This window comes from Strigops habroptila, chromosome 1 (genome assembly GCF_004027225.2).
Source record: "Strigops habroptila isolate Jane chromosome 1, bStrHab1.2.pri, whole genome shotgun sequence".
In the NCBI taxonomy this organism is placed as follows: domain Eukaryota; kingdom Metazoa; phylum Chordata; class Aves; order Psittaciformes; family Psittacidae; genus Strigops; species Strigops habroptila.
The window spans coordinates 75,597,572-75,615,150 of NC_044277.2; the positions used below are offsets into that span (position 1 = coordinate 75,597,572).

General features: G+C 40.7%; 1 protein-coding gene and 1 long non-coding RNA gene across 4 annotated transcripts in view; both read right to left on the reverse strand.

Moving 5' to 3' along the window:
* ANKH (ANKH inorganic pyrophosphate transport regulator) overlaps positions 1-17,579 on the reverse strand; it is a 97,333-nt gene that overhangs the window by 31,324 nt on the left and 48,430 nt on the right. For all 3 annotated transcript variants that reach the window (XM_030488360.1, XM_030488531.1, XM_030488443.2), the window contains exons 2-3: positions 8,788-9,004; positions 912-1,030 (exon numbers count right to left, since the gene is read on the reverse strand). In XM_030488360.1, the coding sequence (XP_030344220.1) occupies positions 912-1,030; positions 8,788-9,004 (336 nt within the window). The remainder of the gene's footprint in view (positions 1-911; positions 1,031-8,787; positions 9,005-17,579) is intronic.
* On the reverse strand, positions 6,318-8,780 carry LOC115609036. Its single transcript, XR_003991719.1, has 2 exons — positions 7,899-8,780; positions 6,318-6,610 (listed from the first exon to the last, which is right to left on the reverse strand). It is a non-coding gene; the product is annotated as an uncharacterized LOC115609036 (long non-coding RNA).

Here is a 17,579-nt window from a genome sequence, read left to right on the forward strand (position 1 = left end):
ACCTAGGCAAATGTTAAGCTAGTAATGCAGAGAAAGCACTGCTGCATTAACTTCCTTATTACCAAGGCTGACAGGGAGAATGGGAATAACTTTATAGACTGCATAGAAATTTCTGAGCAGATCTAATAAGAAACTGCTCCTTCTTCATAAAACAGGCGCTGCACAGGATGGATTATCATACTAAATAATCCAAGGGAAAAAATGTTTATTATCATTCGCCAGCTGGATGCACCTCTGAAGTGTAATACTCATTGGCCCACTGAGTTATATTGAGTCCTGTACATATACATATATATATACTGGAAGAGAAAACTTAATGATCCAACTTCTTTTTATGGTCAGAGACTGTTTCAAGCAGACAAAATGGTAGAGAAAGTGGTCGAAGTATGCTGTGAGAAGGCTGCTGTTTACCAGTTTTACACAGAAGTAGAAGGCATTAAAGACAGCTGCTGTATTCTTATGTTGTGCAGGCCACAAGCAGTAAGCCTGGTGATCTGGGAAGCAGCAGCCCACCCCATGTGTGGCTCTCCAGCATTTGAGATATACTGGACTTAGCTGTGCTTGTAAATATTATGATATTTTCAACAAATGTCTTTGAGAAAATATTGAGCTTATTCCCTGTGAGCTCTGCAAGTGATCCGATCAGTGCTTTCCAGCATGCACATACAGTAACCCTAACAAGGCAACTGAGGTTTTTACTTTTGTTATGATCTCTGTATGTCCAACCAGATGCTTTCTCCAGGTAGCAGGAGACAATGTGTCCAGGTATATCTAGAGCTACTGCTTGCAAAGGAAACACCTTCCTTCTGCCCACCTCCAGCTTCCCACCAGGTAGCAGACTTTGTGAACTAAGGTCAACAAACTAAAAAGTGACATGAATACTAAAATTCAGTTCTGAATCAGGCACTCACCATGGCATCCATAAAAGGGAAGGCAGCAAGATAAAGGAAGGCCCTCCGAGTTTTACTTCCCACTGATTCATCCACATGGTGCAGCTTATTAATAATGTAATACCCCAAATCACTATATGCTGTAGAGACACAAGAAGAGAAATGAATAATAAAGGTTACATATGGGCTCTGGGTGAGGTACACAGAGGTACCTGAAGGACTGTGATGCCTAGGACATGCATCTACTTAGCAAACAGCTGCGGGGGCTTCAGGATATTACAGTCTCACCAGCTGCTGTTTATGACTAAGGAGTGCTCTCACGGTTCTTTTTCAAGTAACCTTTGGCAGAGGAGTGATAACAAATGGCTGGGTTGGGACATGGGTATATTAAGTGCCACATCTGTTTGCTAAATTAACACACTGGTACTCCAGAAAATCTACTAGTCTTTCATTAACTCAAAGGCTCTTTGTTAGAAAAGCTGTTTTCACCAGGCATTCACGAGTGTATTTCATGGGATGTAGTAACTTAAAATACCGAAACCATCTATTGGCACTGCATTCACATGACATTACCTGTAAACCTGCCCAAAGCTGTAAAAGGATACTATGAATTGCGAAGGCATGCAAAAATCACATTCATTATGCCTCTCCCTTACTCTGCCTAATGATCACCTCTGCTGGGACCTGTCAAGGCACTGCACCCTTCACTGTACAGTCTCTGGGCAGCCCTGACCAGCCTTAGTTTCCTTCCTTATCTAGAGCCCGCATCTCAGAAGCCACAGTCAGAAGAGGGAACCACTGGAAGTCAGGGGGTTGCCACTTCCGACTGCCAGTATGTTATTTCACTGTCCTGTTTCAAGCCAAGATGAGCATTTTCACTGTTGGGAAACACACCTCTTGCCAGGTCCCTCTTCCCAAGGCGTTGGGTTAAAGACAGCACAGATGCAGGGACTCACCACAGAGCTCTCTGAAGAACTCCTTATACCTCTGTTAGTACCCATGTTATCTGGATGTTTTAATAACCCCAGAGTCCTCCCAGTGACCAGGAATAACGAAGAGCTAGCTATGACTGCAGTCTCTGAACTATGGGAACTTGTATGCACAGTTAAAAATAATCCAAATAGTTTTTAATCTTTTATAAACTATGTTCTAGATCTGCATATTATTACTTAGTTTCCTCTATACACTTGCAATAGCTATTAAAAGAATGATTAGGTTGTAACGTCAATGTTCCAACACAAGTAATGGCAGAATTACTTGTGAATAGGAAACCTTACCTCAGTCCTCTCCCACTTGTGTCTTTTCTAATTATTTCAAATGTTGACATCTATCTGATTTTACCTATATAACAATTATCATTGTACGGACCTTCATATAGGGTATTTCAGGAAAGTTATCATTTTCATGCATGCAGGTCACATAATCAGGTTGACAAAAGCTAACATTAGTTGTCCAATTCAATCTTTTTAGCCTAAAACTCTCTCTCACAACTCATAAACAAGTGTTTGGAAGCAATTAAAGACGAGTTTAAGTCATCATTGTTTTGTGATGGCTCAGAGATATAGCAGGTAAACGGTTAACAGGACTGAAAAGACTTTTTCAGTCCAAACAAGACAGTGTAAACAAGGTAGTAAAATAGAAGGAGGTGGTTTGACAGCCCTGGGAACAGGCATGAGCCTCATTCCAGATATCCAGAATCACCCAGAAGATGCTAAAATGTTGAAAACTCCACCTTTGCCTACGCTGGTCCCTATCTGTAAGTCTTTTATCTGAACTATGGCTGTTAGACTCGCAGTCTCTCAGTTCACCCAGAAATTCCCAAGTTGCTTAACCATCCTCCTGAGGCACTCCCAGCCTTGTTTCCTTTTGAATGGGGTTGGGGAAGAACTTTAAACCAGGACTCCAACCTTCCCTCAGTTCAGGGAGGCCAGTTTAGTTCTTGAAGTGTTGATGTGCTTGTTGCAGTCCAGCCACACATCAAGAACAGCCCCTTTTTATTTTTGCATGAATAACCACACACTGATTTTTGCTCAGTATTTTGAAAACTCTGTTATCCATGGATTTTTGCATGGCAACTCCCTGTAGAAAGCTGCTTTTATGGCAGGGCAGTATATGGATGTTTCTGAACTGACTTATTTGAATGAAGGAGTTTGGAAGGCTGCTGTGAGGGTTAGATTCATCCATCTGACTCTTAGGTTCCAACCCCCTGCTACAGGGGCACCTTTCACTAGACCAGGTTGCTTGAGGCTCTGTCCAACCTGGCCTTGGACACTGCCAGGGATGGACAATTTGCAACTTCCTTGGGCAACCTGTTCCAATGCCTCACCTGCTTTAAGATTCTTTTTTCTCTCCCCCATCCAGAAAAAGAAAACCAAACTCCCAAAACCCCCAAAACTCTAACTGCACTTTTTAATGTGATTTTGATTTTAAAATTGTAATGGGAAAGCTTAATAGCTAGTTTTAAAATAGCCAACTTTTCTACATAGCAGTGAAATCACACAATCACTTTTGCTGATGTCCACAAACATTTCCATCCTCAGAAAGAAGGACTCAGCAAGTGAGATTTACTGACAAATATACAGGCATGTGTCTCTGAGCTGTGAATAAAGCAATTGCTGATGCAATTAGAATTTAACCTTGGCCAACCTTACAAACTTATTGTGGAGCATAGTACAAAATTAATAACACAGACAACAGAGCTGAAGAGTATTACATGAATCTAAAGCAGATGGGTCTTCTCATTCCTTGCATCATTTCAGCCAAAACAGAGTAGTCTAACCCCAAGACAAGCTGCCTGTTTGCACTCCTCTAATACCTCATATATTTTGGTATGTCTATGGCTTAGTTTTGCTACAGAATCTAAGCACGAATTCTTGCTTTTGACTTTTTCAATTGAGTTTTAAGACATAGCTTAAGAAATGACACTGAAAACTGCATACCTAATTGGATCTCCTCTTCTCTACACTGATTTCTCTAACAAGACAATTACTACCATAAATGTCAGACATTCTTAAAACAACTGAACACACTCTTAATAATGCCAGCAGTCTCAATAAATAGCTCTATCGTAGTCATTTTGGAGTTGTCTACTACCCAGCATGTTATACTTATGTCATAAAGAAAACAAAAAGAAACCCTCACAGGAAGTGATACCATTTACTTCCAGACAGTTACATATGTCAATATTAGCTTTGCTAGAGGGAAAAACAAAAAATCCAAAAATGTTCTGGGGTTAAAGTGTGTTCTCTTTAGATGCATTCTATTTCATACTTCACTGCCAGTTAAAAAATGAACTTGGAGACTTGAGAAGTAAAATCTATTCTGCTGTTGGTAAGAAAGATGGCTCACACGGCCAAAACTGGTGCTGGTCAGGAGTTTGTTCAGCTGAGTGATTTGGGCAGACAGATAAATGCTATTTATAAAAATATAAAAATAAAAAATTGAATGGCAAATCTTCATTTGGAGATGGCACAGGGTACACATGATTCCTTTGTCTTTGATTAGCATTGTGATTTTTTTTTTGCTTATAGTAATAAATGAACTAAAAAAACCCAAAACAAACCAAACCAGATTAGGAGCATCTCAGGGCGGTCTGATTACTGCAACCATCTTTTTCTGTGCTCAGCTCTAGTTCCAAAATTGCATTAGTTGATTTTTACAAATCTATCTATGACCGCTGGTCTCTGAAATCGCTGTAGGAAGGCCAACATCTCATAAGTCTCAGAATTAGCCTGTTATAACTCAAGTGCAATTATTGCTATCCTAAAATCCACAAATGCTTTGATCATAGTCTTTCTTCTTTCTTTGCGCTGAATACCTTGCTGATAAAAAAGCAAGGAGAAGGGGCAGGGTCAGCTGGGGAAGCATGTTGCTGCTTTAGCAATGGCCATCTGAAGATGCTGAAGTAGGACACATTTTTAATGAATGACATCTTATCATCTTTCAGAAAGAAAGCAAAAAAGCAAGCCTGGATTATATTTTGCTTTGCGTTCCTGTGCTGTCACCCTTTTCAGAGCAAAATGTTTGGTACAGGCCATTACAGTGGGCATACTGGAACAAGACAGACTGGAAAAGAAACTCCGGTTATCATAAATGACACTGTTATTTCTGATCTCTAGAAAATTCCAACAGTGTCACTCTGCAAGTGGTGGGATTACACCTATGTCTCGCTTGTTACGCAGATCTTTCATGTAATGCAGTGACCATGCACGTGGGAAGTTCAAAAGTATCAGCTGAATTGCTTGCAACTGCTCAAGTTTTCCTCTGCGCAGTCTGTGCAGGGAGTGGCCCATGCCTGCTAGCCTGTCAGTAATAAACTGGCACAAAACAAATCACTCTCAAATCACTCTTTGACCATCCAGCCTGCTATAGGTTCACCTGGTTACTAAAGATTTTAATCAGCTGTAGTTGGCACCAGGTAAGAATGTTTATTTAAGCAAAAAGGATTTTTCCCCAAAGTCACTTCTGCCTTGTCATTCCCAGAACCTCAGAGAGCTGTGGAAAGTAATATTAATATGCAAAAGGAAATAATCGTTCTCAGTATACTATTTCTTAGTAAACTAGTGAAAGGCTGAACAATGCTGTTTTATCGCCAAAAAAATGCGCATGTCTCTTACGACACTAGAGTTAGAAGGACTCAGTACGGAGGGCTTACCAGCAACATCATGAATTGCATCATGTTAGCATTATGTTATATAAATGATTTCTTCCCTCTGTCAAGCTGGCAATTTAGTAAGATGTCAAAAATATGCACAGACAGGCTTAGAGTCTTGAATCCCTTCTCTTACAGCCAAACATTCCTACCAAAAGCCAATCTGTGAAATAACAAGATGCTTTAGACCTTGGCTACATAGCGAACTTCCCACCAGGAAACCCTAACTGGTGGTAATAGCTGCCCTCAAAGCAGCACAAGGGAAGGAAGGCAGCATACTATCTTCTACTTTCAGATCACAACTGAAACAGTAAATTTAGAAGTACTGTCCTGACCAAGGTCTGCAGCAGTATTGTAAGCGGGATGAGAATATGGTTTCAAATCCCTTTGGTCAAGGTCAACTTGTTTCTTGGTTCTTACTGCCACCTGTACAGGGGAGTGATAGGAACTGTTGGTGAGGACTTTGCGGATATTCATGGGAATGTGGTGTGGTGATGACTGAGGGACCCAGAGCTGTGAGTTGAAGTGGTTTGGCTCAGGCAGTCATTCCCACAGAGGACTGCGTGAGCTGTGGTGGGGAAGCAGTAGTGGGGAGTTGGTGCTGAAGCAATTAAACATGAGTCAGGTGGGAGAAATGGTCTGTTTTGATATTGTAACTATGTAGAGGCTGCTGTTTGTGAGGAGTTGTGTGTGCAGACTGCAAATAGTCTCTATCACAGTTGGAAATGTGGTGATTCATTGTGGTCACTGTGTTTCTACCACCACTTGTTTTCTTCCTTCCAAATTTCAGTACTCCTCCTTATTTCATTGGGCTTTTTATTCTGTGTTCCTTCCTGGGCTTCAACAGTCCATGGCAGACAGTCATGTCATCTTCTTTAGCCCCACAGACATGGCATGTGGAAGAAATTCAGTCCCCTGAGCACTGTTTGTTTCTCTTTTTCATCTGCCGAGCATCAGTAACCTGTATTCGGGTCCTCAGTAGACAGCCTGTGATAGGCTTGCACGTCCTAGGAGGCTGCTTGTCTGTCACTGGACTCCCGCTCTTCCTCCTGCTAGGCAGGTTGTGCATCTGTGGGTCAGAGAAGAATAATCAGGACTTGAAACAGGTTCAGAGAAAACTTGGAACATAAAACTTGGCAACATCGCTCAGGCAATTGGTGCTGGAATCTGACTAACTCCATTCTGTCAGGCGGTCTGCCAGTCTCTGCTGTGGCCTTTGCATATTTTCAGGCATAGACAAGTTAAAATATTAAAAAATATTTTGCAGTCTGCCCCCATAAGCAGCTGAAAGACTGCGTGAAGCCCTTTATTCAGGACTTTAAAGCATGGTAAGTACAGCCTTCTTTTCTCTTTCTTTCCCCAATATCTGCAGAGAGGGCATTTCAGAGGTTCTGAACTCAGCAGGGCTCTACTTTACAGCAAAGGCAAGAATCTTATCCGGCATGTTTTCCAATGGTTGCCCCAAACACCTCCCTTCAGTAAGAAGTCCCACACAGAAAATCCAGCTATGTCTTTCACCTGGAAATTGAATAGCTGTTCTTTAAATTCTCTTAAAAGCTATCATAGCTTAAAATAAAATATTGGATGACTACAAAATATTTCTTTATCCAGCTGGCAAAGCCGAAAACTTTGACCAGCACTGACAGGAAAACAAGTGTGCAACTGGAAGAGCAGCTCTGGGGGCTGAAGAAACATTCCAAGCAAAGAAATATGAGAGCCAAATGTACAAATGGCCCAAAGTTTATACTACTGACTCACTAATGCTGCCTCAACTGTAAACATATTGAGGAATTGACCAATCGGTATCAGTGAATTAAATTAATTCAAATGTATGAATTCAGCTTATAAAATTAGAAACAGCTTATCCCTGGCCATGGCTAGTGAGCTGTTACTGTAAGCATTTATTATGACTGTAACATAAAGGTTAACAGCACAGGGCTGCTGTATCAGTGGTGGAATAGAAGACATGATGGTCAAACAAACCCGAGTGCTTGGGAGGCACATAAAGCTGGTGAATACAGCTGGCAGCCTGTTAAAGCATAAGAGCAGGAGGCATTCATATTTACCAGATGGGTCTTGTACCTACTTGGGCAGGAACTGAAACAGTCTATCCTGCTCTTGAGATACTGACAGCCTGATAATAAATGGTGCCTCACTTCCAGGCCACTCTGTAATTTCACAGCAATTCCAGCTATCACCATCACACTTGCATTTCCCATCTTTCTGCAATGGAAAGATCCCCTACTGCTGGTTAACCAACCCAACCCTACTTCCTGTCAACCAACACATGCTTCCATAGGCTGTTGCATTACCACCCTCCTCCCACCCCTTAGAGCTCCCAGCTTTTAATATTGTACCTGTTGAATGAAATATGCTCTCTGCTTCTTCCTCCAGTATCTCTTGTTCCTCCTTGTTGAGGTCCAGAGGTTTTGGCTCTGTAGCATGAACCAGAAAGTGCAGAGAATCTGGTGCATTTCTTGGAGACGATGAAGTTAAACTCTTCCAGGTCACATGGCTTTGTATTGCTGCGGCTGATGCTTGGGTTGATAGCCCATTTCTCCAAGCTCTCAGAAACTGTCAAATCCTGTGGCTGTCTTACTTTTTATGTTCAGTTCATATCTGCTTGTGTATTTTCTTTGTTTCAGAGTACACTCAGGGAGCTGGTCTCAGTTTGGTAAGTGCTCTTAGTAATTATTTTTCTTACAGATCGACTATTCAACAGAAGTGGGTGATGACTAGCACTAGTACAGAGTAATACTGATATTTTAATGAGAATGCTGGCACCTACTTGCTTAGAGTTTTGTACTGTGAGATAAATAGCAATGGGATAGGTACAGAGGGAGTACACGAACAATGCCAATGAGTTCTGACAAACAGCCCTACCAAGAAAACCTAAACCCATTTGGGATGATACTGCTAGTTGACCCCTAACAGTAAGACTGAACTATCAGCTTCATGCAACCTGTCAACCTTGCCAAAGTTCTGCTCACACACCTGACTGAGAAAGAGCAGCAGCATGTTTTGCTGCCAGGCAGGAGAACCCTGGGGGTGGAATCTGCCACTTAACCTGTTTAAAAAGTAATAAAAATTGTGTTGATGGGTGTGATACCAGCCCAAGGTATTTAATCTCCTTTGCATCTCCTGTTGCCCTTACAAATGAAATCGTAAACCTACAGATTAATCAGTTTGAAAAACAGGCAAAGGAAGCAAATTAAAAGACATTAATTAGACATGAAGTGACCTTACCTATTAAGGTATGAAATACAGCAGCTACAGCGCCAGCCACAACCATGCACAAAACTGCTTTGGTCCTGTCTCGCTTGCTGTTCACAAACACCAGACCTACATTTTTGAAGTCACTCATCGGACCCGTGAAGAACTTCATCAGGGAGTATGCCAGCCCATAGCTGGCCAGCATCTCCACAGCATCTTCCTTGACAGCAGCGATGCCCCGATTCAAGGCCTGTTAAAACACAGAAAGAGCAAATAATGTAGCACATGTGGAAGTGAACCAAACCCAATCTTCAGCAGCTAATTTCTGAAGGACCAAGCAAGTTTAGCTCTCATTGTTTTCATCCTGAGTTGGACCTTATTTCTCTGGGTTCAGCAGCAGTAACTTGTGACACAGGCAACTTCATAATTTTATATGAACAGTAAATTCAAGTCCAGTAGATTTGAAGATAAGGTAAATATCTATTTCTGAAGTATATAATGGAACTCCAGCTATACCAGAAGTCAGTGTCTTTCGTTTTTACAGTTATTTTATGACCTGCTAATAATCTCAGATGGTAAAAGACCATTTAAATGCCATTTTGAGGCCTCAGCCCTAAATCGAACAAAGCACAGTCCTTGTAGGCCATCTTTACAGGTAAAAACTCTGATAGTATTATATGCTAAAATTTCAGCTCAATTCATTTATTTCAGTGTAATGACCTTTTCATTACATCCCATGTAATTGTGGATAGCCGATATTATCCTGTGATGTTTATTATGAAACTAGGCCAACTATGCACGTGACTAAACATAATTGTTCTCCTTTCATATATTTCGCAAGGTTCTGATCCTATATTCATTTGTATCTCCTTGTAGCATATTTAAAAAGAAATACAGCCAGCACATATATTTCAAGACATATTCAGGTTCAACTAACCTACTAATTCATTCTAGGTCTGTATTTAGGAAATGTCTGCCAACGAATCACTGAGAATTAGATGGATTATTTTTATAACTAAAGCGAACCATAGGAAAAAAAATGTGTAACATTGCTTTAGATTCCAGCTTGCACAAAAATGATTCTAAAATATGGAATAAAAATGACAGAATGATAAATTTTATCTGCAGTGTGACAGCATCAATCATCTGGTACACCCAGCAAACTGTTAAAACAAGATTAGATTCAAAAAGCATGAAGGACGAAATACGACTTGTTGGATTTAGTTCCTATGGGTTATAGCTGATGCGTGCTGACAGGGCCATGGCAAAGAGGCCAACCAGGAACATCTCGCCAACCTACCCGCCAAACTTCAGTCTATGGGCTTACACAGTAGTTCTAATAATGCTTTTTCTGAACGAACAAACCAGGCAGAGTATCATCAGGTAATCATGGTGAAGTCTTTCTATTTCAAATATAAGCATAGTCTTTTCGTTGCAGTCTTCTGACTTTTTTTTTCCCTTCCAAAGACCATATAAGCAAGCAACTACCACTGACTTCAAAAGAAACCTCATCCCCATAGCAAAAATGAGCATTTTTCCTACTGTTCTTTTCCACTATTTCTGTGAGGAGTGCTTAATTTTTCCAACTAAAGCTGCACTGTCAACACAAGAAAAAGCTGTAGAAAATACCAATTTCTCCATCCTTGATACCTGCAAAATCTCTCTCTTGCAATGTGCTTTGACCTGAACACCTGAGGCTCCAAATGTTTTCATATGTCTTGCTCCAGCTCCCTTCCTGAAAATACTGTATGTTAGATATGCAGTATCTGCAGTTGATACATGAACCCTATCTGGGCTATAGTTAATTCCATCTACTGCATTGATAAGAGTTGAAATTGTATTTAATCTGAGATGCCAAAACCACTAGCATGTGCATAAAACTGTACGCAGTTTGTGAAAAAGCCTGTGGCCTCTGAAATTAATAGTCAAGTTTAGCTGTCTTTTGCGATGATGCTTGTGATCCATATCAAGGTGTATACAGTTTTAACCTTTTCATTTAAATTTCCTATCGATGCTGAATCTCCTTGCTGCTGTTGCCAGTAATAGGCAAATAGCCTTAGATTACACCATATAGAGAGCTCCTTGACCGTGGCTTTTGCCTCCTCTTTTCTTTTGTCAACAGTGATGTATTTCTGGCAGCTTCAATTTAAAGAGAAACAGCTAACCAGTTTCAGGTAGTCTGTTTTAAAAGCCTCCTGTCACATGTAAAAAGCTGAATTATTTCCAGCACAGTTTCACAAGCACAAATGCTTCCTTCCTGCTTCAGACAGCTACAGAATACCAAAGTATGTGGAGGATGGTAACCCACTTCTGACAAGGTCCCTGGGATAAACATGGCTTTAAGAAATCACATTCTGTCAAGAAGCACAGCGCTGTGATCCCTCTGCAGAGAGACAAATCTTTACCAAGCGCAGTACTTGAGCCAGTGAAAATAACCCTGTGTGACTTGGGGTATCTAAGACTTGGCCCCAGGTTATCTAAGTTTTTCCACCTAAGCAGGGCAGACAGAGAGACTTGAGCAGCTCTCTTTCTCTCCCTCTCTGGTTTTACATGCTGAACTCTGATCTCTTTTGTATGAAGAAATGACAGCCAAGTTGATACTTCTGAGTAATTTTCCCCAAAGACACACTGTGTACCAGATAAGGTAGACTGGCAAATTCCAAAAGAGACTTTCATAAGAGGTATATTACCATTAATTTATACTCCTGTGGAGTGGTTGGCTGACATGATGAACTACTCTAGAGGCCAGCCCTGAAAAAGCAATCCTTCCACATGCTTCTTTGGAAAGATCCTTGGGAAATGAATGGTCAGTAGGGCTGTGTACAGATGGTTTAGCTTCTGTAGCTTTCTTTTTCCTTTTTCAGTTCAAGATGACAACACAGAAGGTTCTTCATCCAAGTTCCAAACACTATATAAGAACTTGTGTAGCTTTTCTATCCCATGTACCTTAAAATATTTTGGCTACTGATGCTGCTGATGTCATATTTGATATCCTTAAATCCACAAGAAATCCCAAATATTTCATGAGGCATCTTTGGAGTGCAATATGAAAGACATAGGCACTTCATCTTTCATGGCATGTCAGCCATGAAGTTGGTAATCTAATCTCCTGTTAAGTCTAATTTCCTGTTAGATTTTCCAATTAAATCTCTCATAAAGGAAGAAAAATATAAACTAGAGCAAGGTCTCAATTTTTTTATCTGACACTATTTCGTACACTTTTTGTGTGAACAAAAATCAGTAACAAAATTTCATCAGTAGCATCTGTATTCCATGTTTGTTTCACACACAACAGAGCATATCTCTAGAAAGATTTGTATAGCTTGTCAATAAAATCACACAGAACTAGGTAGTAATAACAATGACTATTTCATACAAGAAATTAGCTTGATCATACATATTTCATCCTACTTTCGGATGGCTTATTCACACCGAACTTAAAGGGAAAACTAGGAAATCCAGATGCTGGAAAAAAAGACTATTGGTGATGCCACCTTCTCCTGAGATTTTAATGAATAGTTAACCTAATACACTAGTAGGTGAAAATGACACAGTAAATTGCTATTAATCAAACGCGACTAAAACAAAGCCACTGACATTGATGACCCCTCTTTTAGAAATAACAGAAAAAACCACAGAGTAATTCCAAGCTTAGCACAATTTGGTAGGTACATGAACAGGTTAGTTGACGTAAGTCTTATTCCTAAAACACTTCTGAAAAAGACAGACACCGAGATCTACAGCTAGTTCTATGCAATGTCTTTTGTAACACATTATGTTATCACTAGAAAGATGAAATCTTTACTAGAGGTAATAACCTCTTGAGTCTCTTTTTTTTTTTTAAGAATAACTGTGTGCTGTCTCTAATGTTCACTAAAATCAGAGAGAACTAGCATTTATATAAATTCCCATCAAAAAGATTCAAGTCAGAAGAATGCCAAATAATACACCTAATGACATTTCAAGCCAGTAACCACATCTTTACAATTGGGTGCTGCAGCTGGCTTTATCCTCTTAGAAGGAACATATGAGACCTCTAGCAAGTTTCTAGGACATGCATAATGGATGAATCCAACAAACTTCCGCATACAAAAGCAGTGATTTAAAAAGGAACAATTGTGAGAAAAAAGTCAAGGGTCTAGCTTGTCCTATTTTGCATGAGCTTTCAGCACTATTCACTAATGTTGGCAGAAAAGGTCTGGTTCCAATCTACAGCTACACACCTCTGCTGCCAAAAATTCAAAGTCTGTCCATTAAGCTGGTTCTACAAGTTTGACCTTTTCTCACATGATCTTCTCAGAGACTACTGCATGATTGATCTATTTTTTATTGGACTAGACTTATAAAAGCATTAAAAAAAATCCACTGTGAAAGCCATGTGTATTGTTATGTGTTTTCTTCTGCTAAAAAAAAAAAGTTTTATTACCTACATACTGCATAAAATTTAAATAGTCTTTATCTAACTGGAAGGGCACACTTTCTACTTCATTGAAGTTAACTATTGACTACTCAGTCAATACTTGACCAGTGCATATGTTCCAAATAAGAGCAATTAAAATCCAAGAACTGTAATTCTTGTCAGTCCTCAGTTTTGCTTATCCTGGAAAAGCAGACTGTGACCTAGTGGAAGCTGGCCTGTCCTGATAGCTTCTTTGAAGCTGGGATTCTGCCTGAGACATTTTCAAGTCAGTTTTAGCTAGTTATCTACCTAAGGGTGACATCAAAAACCTACCCAATTTGGCACTAACTTGGCCAAAGGTATGTTCGGTTCAGTGAACATTTGTAACATGCTCTCCCTGCCCCTGCCTGCCCTCCCCTAAGAAAATGGAAGAGAGCCAAAGTGTCCAGTTAAAAAGCAACCTCATGTAGGGGACAGTCTTTCTCCTGTGCCAAGTAATCTCTCTCCCAACGATTGTTGGCTGAGTTTTCATTTATTAAATTCTGTCACAGTGAAATCTTTTGTATGTGATGTACCAGCTGGCTCTGGCTGTTCTGCCTCCCCTGTCACTGCTGCAGGAACTGCGCTCCCAGAAGGACACCCGACAGACCTGATGCTCATAATCAGACTGCTGTGTCCATGCTACCTGGGTGTTATCCCATCTGCACCTCTGCTTCTGGATCTGTTTCTTGTAAAGGCAAGAGCCCCTGGTAGGCAATTTGAGCAAAACAGCTAGTGCTCTGACACAGGTGTGTGTAAGACTTCCATGGACACAGACACAGAAGGGGGAGGAAATGGGGTAAAAATAGCACACCACATTTATTCTGGATCAAGCAGATTGCCCAAACACAGTGTATGAAGAGGTAGCCCTGAAGGTGTAGAGGGAGTCTGACCTTGTAGCTTGAAAATGATGACTTTTGTTTGTTTGTTTGTTTGGGTTTTGTTTTGTTTTGCAATGCTTTTACTCTAATTCAGTATCTCTAATTTTGGTTCAGCATCTGTTGTAGATCATGTGTCAGATGACTGAAATGCTATCTGAGGTCAATTCCTGTTAGCCCACTATTAAAATACCTTACTTCCTCCCTGCTCCCTTACTAAAGCTGGCTGTCAGAGAACTGCTAGTCATCCTTGTCTACAGCGCTGCAAGTGCTGACATTGCTTCAACCCACTGAAATAATCCCAGTCCCCAGCAAAAGACTGTGTCCCAAAACCATGGTCTGAAGGAAGAAGAGATGCCCATCCTGAGAGAGGGACACCTAGACAACCCAGTGGTACATGCCTGTCTCTGGAGAAGCCATCCTTGGAAGAGCATTAGGACTGCCCTGAAAATAAGAGCTGAAGTTCTTGTGTCTCTTGCTGCTTTGTAATTCAAAAGAAACTGCAAATGCAGGTGTCATGGTTTTGTCTTAAAAAAGTTAGCGTACCAAAATTTCAATGAAATTTACCCTGCATGCTTAAGTAACGAGAATATGGCCTAGAAGAAAGCCCATATACTCTGTGAAACGAAAAACAAGCGATGAAAACTGAATGCAATCAGTAGCATTTTTATTTTTTTTTCCCATTCACCTTCCTGAGCAGCAATGGAAAGCAAGAATGAACATTTTTGCAAGATTCCTACTCTTACTTGAAATGCCTATTACTCTGACCATGACCAGGATCTCAGTCTTGCTTGTTGACACTATCCACTCACTATCCAATGTCAAGGCTGTATGAACGTGTGTCCTGGGAGAAGTTTAAATAAAGACTCTAAACCCAAAATAACATCATTTTAGAGCACTCACAGCTTTCACTTGACTTGAGTTGTATCAGGGAACAGCACTTTTTTACAGGCACAGCCAGGAGGCACAGGAATAACTAGGGCAGCAGTTACAACAGTGAAAATCAATGAAAACGGAAATCCTTCCTACTGCAAGAACTAAGGCAGAGGACAATGTGTCGGGGAGCTAGAAGAGTATCTATAGCATGCTACCCTAGGGCACCTACTGCCTTTGTGTCGATTCATGAACAACAACCAGCACAACAAGGCAGAGAATAATACAAAAAACATAGGAGACTGCAGAAGATAATGGTGCAGGACCATGGGAAAGAAAACAGCCGCAGTGAAGCCAAAATGTGCCTCATTTAAAACTACACTTAACAAAGTGCCAGAATATTTATGACAGGGAGAGATCCTGGAGAGGTGAATCAGTTGCTCCAGATGGTTGCCTCCCCGAAGGACGTGGAGAACACCAATCCCGAAGCCAAGAGAGCTATGAGCCACAATGGTGGGAAGCCCTTTAGGACACATTCCCTGGGTAGTGCTTATTGAACAGGGTGGCTGTTACCTGCATGAAAGAGGCCAAAACCACTGCCATTTCCACTGATGGCTGTGGAGAAATCCATCCCCTAAGGTGAGACCATAACCATTAATTTTTCCTGGCCTTTTTTAGGCAAGCAGTGCTTGTAGGGGCACAGAACAGAAGCAAAATCAGCACGTCACAGATACTGCCCTGCAGGATGACTTTCCTGCTATCTTCTAGCTGACGTTGATCAATTGTCCAAAATGTATTTAGGTGAAACTCACAGGGCATACTTTGGTCTCAAAGTAGTATGCAAGTGTTTCATTCAGGTTTTCCCAGAGCTCATCTACAAAGGCGAAAAGCATTTGTGATTACATTACAGAAGTATGATAAACTCCAGGCTGAGGTTATTTGTCTTCAGATCTTCCTCACGTGGAGGCCAGAGATTCATTTCTTCTCAAAAGCTATTTCTGCTTCTAAGTATATGAGTATAGACAAATAAAATTGAGACATAAATTGAAACACATAAAACTAGGAGGTCAACTCTCTGTCTCTTCAAAATGCCCTGTGGAATAGCTATCATTTCTTCACCAAATTCCATTTTGATTACTTTTAAGTGCTAGAAAACACTGGGGAGGATACAAATGCATATCATATGTATCTACGCACAAAGAATATTTGCCTTAATCACAAGTGATAGAGTATCTGCAGCAGTGCTCCTTATTTTCTCACAGAGACAGGCTCTGTTCTCTTCTTCAGATTATCTCCCCAAAGTAAAAAGTAAACTGATTTACTACCAGTCACATAGTTCATAAAAATCCCATTTTCTCATGTTTATAAATTAAATCTCTGCAAGGACTGTTCCAAGACTTGTTTGTATGCACACAGCAAATTTAATCTACACAGGTCCCACACCTGTCAGTCTCTCACAACTCTGGCATATTGCCTTTTTATTAGCATTATCTTAGTCTTTGCTGAAATAGTCCTTGTGGCTCTTTCCTCCTGAAATGGAGATTGCCACTTTCTCCATGATCACACCTTCTCACTAGGCTCCAAAGCGCACAGATAGGTTTTGGCTGGAAGGGGCCCTTGGAGGCCAGCTTAGAGCAGCTGCCCCAGGCTGAACATCTGGGAGATGCTGTGGAGGAGACCCCATACCTTCCCAGGGCAACCACTCTGAAGGCCGCCCTCACCCTGAACCTTAACATGTAGCCAGAAATGGCATCTGAAGATCCATGGCCATCTCCTTTGCACACTCAAACACACTCCTTGCCAGCAAAGTTCATGCCACTAGCATTTGCCTGAATCTCCATTTCCCACATTTCCCCTTCCTTTCCGGAAGCATCTTTTGCCTCACTGCTCTGTACCGCTTCTCCTTGCTGCTCCAAAGACCTGCTCTGTACCACTTCTCCTCACTTTCATCAAGGATCTTGTCCTTGACAATAACTCAACTACATTTTCACCTCATGGCAAGAAATTATTTAGCTCTGCTTGCCTTACAGTTTTCACCCTTCCTGTTCTACTGTTATTGGCTTTTTCACAGATATAAACTACAGAAGAACAGCATTTTTCGGTAATGTAGATGTTGTATTAGTTTCTTGCACTGCCTATGAAGCTAGGCTTTTGCTTTCTCATTTTTTCACATATTATAAGTAGTTCTCTTAGGCAGCATTTTTCCACAAAAGGTCACCTGACACTCCCAATTACGATATCCTGTTATCTAGTCTATTTTTCCCCCTTAAACAAATCAGCCTAGACAAAGACCCAAATTCGCAAGAAAAAAACCCAAACACAAAAACCCAAGCAAATACTGCAAAAATACTTTTACCAAATGCAAGGATAGAGGAAATTAAGGAGGTTTGTCCCTGGCTTTGTAGATGTAACTACTTTCCTTAAAATTTAATGTTAAACAAATCCTAACCCATGCAGCATTTGGTGAAAACTTCTGAAACTTCACAGAGGCTACCAAGAGTACCTTTAAAATGGACCAAAATGTAGCCACGCATTTGCAAAGAATGAGTTGCAGGTGTTCAGTAGAACTTGTTCAACTACTTTACCTGCACAGAAATCTTGTCTATATTTCAGCTGTGCCGAGTGTACTCCTGGGC